The sequence below is a fragment of the Toxorhynchites rutilus genome, chromosome 2 (assembly GCF_029784135.1).
Source record: "Toxorhynchites rutilus septentrionalis strain SRP chromosome 2, ASM2978413v1, whole genome shotgun sequence".
NCBI lineage: Eukaryota > Metazoa > Arthropoda > Insecta > Diptera > Culicidae > Toxorhynchites > Toxorhynchites rutilus.
In genome coordinates this window covers 120,394,517-120,404,365 of record NC_073745.1, presented here as the reverse complement: position 1 = coordinate 120,404,365, position 9,849 = coordinate 120,394,517, and the positions used below count along the sequence as shown (strand labels likewise).

Sequence of the window (9,849 nt, the reverse complement as noted above, 5' to 3'; positions counted from 1 at the left end):
CAATTTTCCGTAAATTTGGAAAAATGTCGTCGAACGAAAAAGAGCGTCGTGAATTAATCCTGCGCACTCATTTCGAGAATCCGGAGTTGCCACATCGGGACATCGGTAAGATGCTGGGAATCGTCCAATCCACGGTCAGCAGAGTACTAAAACGATACTTCGAGAACCTAACCATCGACCGGAAGGTGAAGAACGGCAAAAATGGATGCTCCGTCAGTGAAAAAGATCACAAGCGCGTAGTTAAGCAGTTTAGACGTGATCCGAGAAGTTCGGTCCGGGATGTCGCCAATAAGCTGAATTTGTCAAGTTCATTCGTCCAGCGGACTAAGCAGCGGGAGGGCCTGCGTACATACAAGGTTCAGAAGGCTCCTAACCGCGACGAAAGGCAAAACATGGTGGGGAAGACGCGAGCCCGGAAGCTGTACACCGAAATGCTGACGAAGCCGAATTGCCTGGTAATGGACGGCGAAACCTACGTCAAAGCGGACTTTCGTCAGCTGTCGGGCCTGTTGTTCTTCTCCGCAGAGGACAAATTCAGCGTTCCGGAGGAGATTCGCAAGCAGAAACTATCCAAGTTTGTCAAAAAGTACATGGTGTGGCAAGCGATCTGCTCTTGCGGAAAGCGGAGCGCCCCCTTCGTGATGACCGGCACGGTAAACGGGCAGTTTTACCTTAAGGAGTGTCTACAGAAGCGCTTACTACCACTATTGAAGCAGCACGAGGGCCCGACCATCTTCTGGCCGGATCTCGCTTCGTGCCACTATTCAAAGGACGTGTTGGAGTGGTACGAAGCCAACGGGGTCACCTTCGTGTCAAAGGAAAAGAACCCGCCCAACGCGCCGGAGCTTCGCCCAATAGAGAAAAATTGGGCGATTATGAAGCAGGCCCTCCGGAAGAACCCAAAAGTTGTCAAATCGGAGGCGGACTTCAAGAGAAAATGGATTTCTGTTCAAAAAAAAACTACAACCTGACGTTGTACAGAGCCTTATGGACGGGGTAAAGAGGAAGGTGCGAGCATGCGGGCTTGGGCTCGAAGTATGAATAAAAAGAAAATGCCAAAAGTTGTTTAATAGTTTTTATTTTACTGTCTAAAATTTTCAAAAGGATCGGTCTACTGGGCGAATTTCTACAGCGTTTTTTCCGTGATGCAATTTGATGTGACACACCCTTTACTCGCGGTTGGCTCGAGGTTAGTATTAGAAGTGTTCTCATAATTGGGATGTTGCAGTCTTCAGTGCTCTGTACGTGTGCCCGACATGGGATACTTCCTATTGGGATGCAGCTGACCGTTAATCAGCAACGCCCTCCTAGTCTGCACCCCATATCTAGCGTGGTGCGTCTTCTCGACTCGAGGAATCCAGGATAGAATGGTCACTAGCCGGCGCAATCATCAGCTCGTGTAGAGTTGTCATGAGCGGTACAACCTTTGGCTCTTGTTGAATCATCAGTGGACTGCACAACCTTCGGCCCGTGTATCTGTAAAGAGTGTGTTTATGTATTGCCGCGACTAAGTAAAAGTTTATAGATCGTTCATGCACATTTTTCAAGTCTGATTAAATAATCCTTGGTTTCGTTCAAAGAAAACACTCTCTGAATAGAAAGAAGCTTTCTATTTTTTTGCGTGCATGTTGGCAATTAAAGTCTGTGGAGCCGACTGCATAGCGGGCGACGTCGTACAAATGCTGACCAAAAAAATAAATACCCAAAAATTAGTTTTAGATGCAACCTTCAGCGGCACACAGCAGAACCAGCAGAGAAATTTCAGCGGCTAAAACACACCATTAATTTCTCGATGTTATCACAAACTGAATGAAGGAAAAAACTAAAAGCTACACTTACACTGCACTACATATGCTATGTGTGCATGCGATTGTATCATCTTTTCTTCTCCTCTTCTCCGCTCGTTTTATAGCTCGGGTCGCGATCGTCGCGAACAAGCAGTATTGGCCATTTGTATTCAAAGATCCAGCCAAAATTGTTGCTCCCGTGGTCGAGTGGTTAGCGTCACGCCTAACATGTCACTGCTGAATAATTCAATTTTAGTACTTGTTCAAATAGCTAATAATAGCGAATGTTACATGAATTCAATATATAAATTGATGCGTGCACTAAATAATGATATCAAATGTGAAAAACTCTCATATAAATCGATGTTTATTTTGTTCAGAACAGAAAAAGAGGTTTATTTTATTTGCCCAATATTTTAGACGAAGCATCCATTGTCATGAAAGGAAGGCATTTTTTCCATGTCAACATACCAACATACCACGCGTTGAGTGGTGGTGGTGTGGTGTCCGATTCGCTTCTTCTACTCTACGCACTGCCGGTGCTTGAGGTGAAAATGCAAGAGAAACTGTACAACATGTTCGAACATCATGTGAAACATTGGGATTAAACATCGTATGTCCAAACATACCACGAATACAAACATGTCACATTTTCTAACATAGGTACGAAAAAATCATGTTTGTACTCAAACACAAAACTATGAACAGCAGCGTGGACATGTTTATTCCGGACGCAGTGTTTTTTGTGAAACATAGATGACTGATTACCACTGTAGTCCTGTCTCCATCGTGGCAGGCGAAAGAATACGAAGGTCCTAAGTGTGTAGCCAGGAACGTTTATGTCCACTAGTGCCAGGAGGTTAGGAGCGTCGAGTTCGGCGTTCAGCAGCTTAGCGGCAAAAACAGCTTCCGCATTCTTCCTCCTTTGTTCTAATGTTTCCAGTCCTAGAACTGGCATCTGTCCTGGTAGGGCGGCAGATTGACCGAATCGTTCCACGGCAAGTTGCGAAGCGCAAATCTCACAAATTTACGCTGAATGGCCTCTATGCGATCGGTTACGGTACTGTGAAACGGATCCCAGATGATCGAACCCGTCTCAAGAATGGGACGAACCAGACTGACATGGAGCCGATCTGGCGTAGTGGTAACATCCATACCTCTCACGCTGAAGATCACGAGTTCAATTCTCACTCCCAACATTCTTAAAAAATTGGAAGTAAAAAGTGACGAACCAGCCAAAAGTGTTAAAAGTGTTGAAAGTCACTATAATACAGGTATATATATATATATATATATATATATATATATATAAAAAGACTGACATACAGCGATTTCAGTGTGTAGGGATCTTTGTACTCTTTCGTTACCTTTCCAATAAAACCAAGCAAAATTTTTGTGTCGTCAGCGTATATCAGATAGCACCCGTTCTCCAAAAGTAAAGTTGCGTCAATCATGTAGAGCGAGAATAGCAGAGGACCAAGATTGCTTCCCTGAGGCACTCCTGAGAGATTACATAACCAATCTGAGGTTGATGATCCAACCTTGACCACAAGAGCTCTATTACAGAGATACGACTACAGTCATTGAACAAATTCTTCAGACGAGCCCATTTTACGCAGTTTACGTAGAAGAATTGAGTGGTCAACCCGATCAAAAGCTGCTTTCAAGTCGGTGTAGATTGTGTCCACTTGTTTGCGCTGACCAATATTTCTGAGACAGATCGAGGTAAACTCAGTAACATTTGTGGTTATACTCCTTCCGGGATAGAAACCATGCTGGTTTGTAGAAATGTGTCCTTTTATTCTGTTAAACATAAAGTTGGAAACAATGATCTCCAGCAATTTTGAACATGTACAAAGAGAGGTGATTCCACGGTAGCATCTGACATCCGTTTTGCTTCCCTTCTTGTGGACAGGAAACATGTAAGAAGATTTCCAGTCAGTTGTTGGAAGAGAATCTGTAGATGTGATCGGTAGACTCAGATTTTCATCAACATCTTTACATCAACGAATGCCTTAAGAATTTTGCCGTTAATTAGGTCCAACTAGGTTTTGGCCGGGTTCGGCTAGTTCCCACAACAGTAACAATGCGCAACAGTGGTATCGTGATAGCGAAGTTGACGGCATGCAGAAGGAAATGAACGGTCCAAACTACCCGAAATTACACCCAATTGAAAGCAATTGGGTTATCATCAAAGTTAAACGGAAGAAGAGTGGAAACTGGTTAAAATTGCTACTTCAATGGCAAGATACTGAAAATAGTAGCCAATGAGGATGACCAGTAATTTGTGCAGTGGGTGATGGCACGTATCCAGCTCAATGTTCTAATTTTCATTCTAGAAGATTTAAAAGCCTTATAGAGGCCATACCATTCGTGTAAGAGGTACTGACTGTGTCTGCTGCATCTATGGGTTATATCCTCCGTGTTAGATGTATTTTAAAGTGATGATGATGTCACACTTTACATCTTCATGTGAGATGTGTGAAGAGAGTTGTTAGCCTTACGTGAACCTGTGATATATTCAGTTCGAGCCCATCGTCGCACTCCTTCCGCTTGTGTGGTGAGCTATGTGACACTCCGTCCCGCATCATGGGACATAAACAATAGTAGCGCAGGTCCACTCTCAGGCACCGCAGGGTGCATGGCTGGAATATGTGATGGAACAAAGATTTGATAGAGTGCTGAACTGAGGGTCGTTAGACGTAAGTTCGCTTGCTTGTGAGGTGTGAACTTGCTTGATATTGGTCATGTGGAAGCGCTGTTGGTGAGCATATGAACAACAAATTCATAGTCAGGTTATCCGGGCATGATGGTTCATCCTTCTATGCGAAATACATCAGGGTGGGTACGATATTCAACATTGTGTCCAATGTTTTTGGTCGGGAATATCGATCGGAACATAGAAGATCTTGCCTAAGGCTGTGCGGATTACGCTTGGAAATCCTGCTAAAGTGACGATACACTTCCCAAACCTTCAAAATAGCAGCACATGATATGAATGCGAAGTATTAGTATTAGTCTATGGACTGAACTTATCATGAAAGCGCTTTGAAATATGCTGTCTCGTTTGTGAACTGTTTTGTATCATCAATCATTTTTATCAAAGTTTGGTTAGCATAAAAAAGACAAAATTATTCTCTTTATCGATCAATTTTTATTTTTATTCAATTTTCCAACAAATAAATTACTAAAAAAGCCAAATGTGTTCATCAAGATTCAAATGCGTGTTCCTTTTCTTTAGACCAACTAGATGTTGAATAGCCATTAAACTTAGTACGGGGTTTGTCTGTTCGATTGGCGTTGGCCTCCACGTCCGCCTCGTTGTTTACCCTGGAATCCACCATTCGAGAAGCTCGAGTATCCATATCCAAATCCTTGAGTTTGACCAAATCCACCATAACCGAAATCGTTATAACCAAAACCTCCCTGTCCATAACCACCTTGGTCGAAGCCTCCCGCACCAAAACCACCATATCCGAATTGTCCGAAATCCCTTTGTCCGTAACTGTATCCTCCACGACCACCACGCTGTGGCTTACCACGTAAGCCACCCCGTCCACCAGTCTGCATATCGTTGGGTTTCTGCGTCGCTTTCTTCACATCCACTTCCTTCCCAGCGATGGTTTGCTTGGGTACCTTTAGAGCTTCGGCCGCTTCCGATTCCGCGTCGAACGTAATGAAGCAGAAGTTTTTGCGCTGGTTCTTCTGCTTATCGAAAGGCACCTCAATGCCAGCAATAGTACCAAACTGTCCGAAGAAAGTTTTAATGGTTTCATCGCTGATCTCCGGACTTAGTCCGCCGACGAAGATCTTTCCCTGACGGGCCTTGGCTTTTTTGGCATCTATTTTTTTGCCTTTGATTATATGATCGCCAGCGGCAATGACTGCATCCAAATAATCGGCTTCCTTGAACACAATGAAAGCGAAACCACGTGACCGGCCGGTGTTGCGATCGGTCCGCAGACTTATGTCCTCAATTTCACCATATTGAACGAAATGTTCCTTCAGCTCCTTCTCAGTCGTTTCCGGACTGATGCCGCCAACGAAAAGTTTTCGGTCGTGGTTATCAAGCGTTGCACGCTTCGAGTTTCCGTTGGTAACAGCTTCCTCTGATTGTTTGGTGTCCTCTTGGTTTTCCGCCGATTGCTCTGTGCCGTTCTGTTCGGTGGTCTGTTGAACAGCTTCTTGCGTTTGCTCTGCACTGTTCTGATCATTATTTTGAACCGTTTCTAGCGCTTTGTCGCCGTTCTGGTGGGCTTCGTTCACTTGTGGTGTGGTATCAGCCATTTTACGTTGTTTGATTGGTAACTTGAGATTTAAACTACTTGAACTTTAACTGTAAAGCTTTGAGTCGATACTATTGATGGATGTAGGATCGCTCCTCTTTTTGTATGGAACAAGGGTATGTGATCAGAGATAATTTCTGGCTACCCGATGCTTATATTTTCCATTACTGTTGGAGCAACGTATCACTGGAGGTAGTACAATTAAGAATTTTGATACTACCAGCAGTAGATGCGAAGAATAACCACAGGTAACTCTGTCCTACAAGAGTGAAAAGATCTTAATTGGGTGAAGATGTGTTTGTGAAATGTTGATATGGAGCGGGTAGAATAAACTTCATTAATTTTCAGAACAATATCTACCCTGCCTTGCCTAGTCAAACTTTAAATGCATATAAATATTGAGTCCTAGATCTCTATCCCCATCAGTGATCTTGGATCCAAACTGTGAGGTGCTTCAGCCAAAGTCCAACTCAGCAAATCAGTTTTCGTTATTCATCAAAAATGGCCGATAATTTTTCGATGCGTGGCAACGGACACGAGGCGAACGACGGAAGAAAATTGTTCGTTGGAGGAATAGTTGCCGGAATATCAGAGAACGACTTGCGGGGACACTTTGGTCAGTATGGAGAGATTGAAACTGTGGATGTCAAGACTGATCCCGCCACTGGACGACCACGTGGTTTCGCGTTCATCGTATTCCAAAGCGACGATTCGATCGACAAGGTTGTCGCCAATGGACCTCACAATATCAACGGTACAGAGATTACTGCCAATAAAGCCAAATCCCGGCAGGGGAAAATTTTCATCGGAGGGCTTGTACCGGAAATTAGCGATGACGACATCGAGTCCCACTTCAGCCAGTTCGGTAAGATTGCGGCGGTTGACAAGCCGATGGATAAGCAGACGAATCAGCGCAAGAACTTCTGTTTCGTTACCTTCGAGTCCGAGCAGGGCGCTACGGAGGCTCTGAAATCGTCGAAGCAAGCGATTTGTGGACATGAGGTGGATGTGAAGAAGGCAAACCAAAAACCCCAAAATGGCCAGGGTGGAGGAGGCTTTGGTGGACAGCGAGGTGGTGGCTTTGGTGGACAACGAGGCGGTGGATTCGGTGGGCATCAACGAGATGGAGGCTTTGGTGGACAGAGGAGCTTTGGCCAAAATAACTTCGGTTCCGGTGGTTTCGGTGGTCAAAGAGGATTTCAGCAAGGAGGTGGAGGTGGCCAAGGAAATGGATTCCGTAATGGTAACGGTGGCGGCTTTCAAGGTGGCAAACAACGCGGCGGCCGCGGAGGGTTCAACCAGTCGAGGCAACAGCCATATTAGAGTTGCAACGATTAGTGTTAGGGTTAGGTGTTCTAGTAATTAAATGCCGATATAATTTATTTTCTAGTGATAAATGTGCCGGATAAAAGTGATCTAGAAAAGTAGTGGTATTTAAATTTATAAAAACCTTTCATCTGATATCAATAAACTTCAAGATTGCAACTCATATATTTTTTTTAATTATATCGTAACTGTCGTTGGATGAACCATCGTTCGATGTTTTAACTGTTTATCGCTTCCTTCTAACAGATAACAAATAACGGTGGGAATCTTGAAAATGGTATTTGATATATAAAAATATATATGATATCTTCCATTCAAACAGCTTGATGTGTTACTGCAATATTTTTGAATACATCTTTTTTGAAAACAGCATCATTGTTATTATTTCGTAGTAGTGTGATTTTCTGTAGTTCCGTTATGTGACAGAAAACTCGATTCGTTCCTTATACTTGAATGCGTGGATTACTGTTACTATTGGGTTCGTTAAATACTTTTGGTTGGGTGATTTTGTGTCAAGCAATCGTCACCTAAACTAAAAATCATCCGCAACCTTCACAAAGATGCAGTTCTAAGTGAAGTAATATGAAATAATGGTGATTTCGATGTTAACTACGCGAAAAACGCAGCATAGTAGATGGAAAAGTCCTCTGTTCAATCTGTGCGAGACCGAGCAATTAACGGGTCTTAGCCATGAATGTTTGGCCACACGGATGACATCAATGGTCTCGCCGAATCGGTGACGATCAGCGACGACATGGAAGGCGGAATTGTGGTTGTCTCGAAAATGTCCTTCACCTCGGGCGAGAAGATCTGCCAGATGTCCGCAGGTTTCTTACTGGAACTCAGCCTATCATTACCGTTGCTTACCCCAAATCCAACGTGTGATAGTCATTTTGAGCCGTCTGAATACCTTATCTCATGGATACGGTATTTTTCTGCTATGATGACCTTGAAGTGTTACAGCAGAACGGGCCGAGCTCGCCCTGGCTTTCGACCATAAACTGGCAGTCCTGAATACAGTCTCCGAGTCGATGATTAGATCGAAAGCGGGTTCGCTAATTTCTGCGCACACAGAGCTAGCCGGTAACGATGACAGGAGGCCGGAGATGGTTAGTTTCATCCGGGTCTGCGAATCGTGAGCGGCGGCGGACTGTTGAATACTTAGAACCAGAGCTGCATTTTTTCATCAATGTCACTGACAACTGACGAGCCACGTTAGTCGCATCCTACTGACAAAAATGTTGGTCAAATGGTGACTGACGGAGTACGATGCAACAATTTGCTTGTTACTGAGCTTCGTCAATACGTTTTGACCGACCAAGTAGGCGGTAAAATTGTCAGCATCGAATTGATGATTGTCGGAGACTGTATTTTATTCTCATCGAGCAAAGGTTCGATTTTCGTTCCGGTTGTTGTTGCCGGTATTTACTGAAGTAAATACTATGTCGAACACGCGATAACGTGTAAGAATGGTATTCAGGTAGCCCAACGTAAACAAATGTACCCTGGTAAACGTGTAAACTTCCATTACATCAGATGGCATAGTATTTCCCGTCTTGACGATCATATGGCACTGACTTGCAACATGCATTGGTCGTCAACACACTCTGACAAACTATTTAGTATCGAAGAGTGAGGAATTTGTTTTGTCGGTTTATATTTTGTTGCACGTCGTTTGGTGGTAATGTTGCAATGGTCGTCATAGTAGCCCAAATACATGCAGTGACAATGACAAATTGCAGCTCTGCTTAGAACACGCAGTAACAGTTCAGCTGAAAAGTTCATAAGGTTGACGTTGACGCCTCTTGCAAAAATCTACTTGACTATCACAAAGCACCATCTTTCAATGGATACTTGCCAAAATTTGACAGCAATCGATCGATTGGTTCGTGAGTTACAGCATTGAGAATGAAGCAACTTTTGTTATTGTGAAAAAAATGGAAAAATCATAAATCAATGACAACGATGGCAAAATTGCATGAATTGGGCTCCGAATTGCATCCGCATCCACCGTATTCTCCAGATCTGGCCCCCAGCGACTATTTTCTGTTCGCAGACCTGAACGGAATGCACGCTGGCAAGAAATTTAAGATCGATGATGAAGTGATTACCGAAACTGAGGCCTATTTTGAGGAAAAAGCGAAAGAGTACTATAAAAATTGTATAAAGTTGCAAGATCGCTATAATCGCTGTATCGCCTCGAAGGCATTTATGTTGAATAATAAATTCGAACTTTGCAAAAAAATTGTTTCACTGTGTTACCTTAAAAACATTTCAGTCGAACTGTTACTGACCCTTGCTTAATCAATTTATAAAAAATCCTAAGACGTCTATCAAAACTCATCATCATCAAAACTAACATTAATATTAGACACAATTTTCGTTCAAAAATCTTTAATCAAATATTGAGTATAATTTGTAACTGCATTACAATGATTACATATTTGATA

General features: G+C 43.2%; 2 protein-coding genes across 2 annotated transcripts; one reads left to right on the top strand and one right to left on the bottom strand.

Annotated features, from left to right (window-relative positions):
- Positions 1-4,933: 4,933 nt before the first annotated feature.
- On the bottom strand, positions 4,934-6,133 carry LOC129770950 (RNA-binding protein squid-like). Its single transcript, XM_055774162.1, has one exon. The coding sequence runs from the start codon at positions 6,072-6,074 to the stop codon at positions 5,058-5,060; it is 1,017 nt and encodes a 338-aa protein (XP_055630137.1). The 5' UTR covers positions 6,075-6,133; the 3' UTR covers positions 4,934-5,057.
- Positions 6,134-6,475: 342 nt separating this feature from the next.
- Positions 6,476-7,562, top strand: LOC129769267 (RNA-binding protein squid-like). Its single transcript, XM_055771391.1, has one exon. It carries the CDS (start codon positions 6,575-6,577, stop codon positions 7,394-7,396), a length of 822 nt encoding a protein of 273 aa, XP_055627366.1. The 5' UTR covers positions 6,476-6,574; the 3' UTR covers positions 7,397-7,562.
- Positions 7,563-9,849: the final 2,287 nt, after the last annotated feature.

What these genes read in the sequence shown, in the direction of transcription:
- LOC129770950 (XM_055774162.1), bottom strand. Translation starts at nt 6,074, where the DNA reads ATGGCTGATACCACACCACAAGTGAACGAAGCCCACCAGAACGGCGAC.
- LOC129769267 (XM_055771391.1), top strand. Translation starts at nt 6,575, where the DNA reads ATGGCCGATAATTTTTCGATGCGTGGCAACGGACACGAGGCGAACGAC.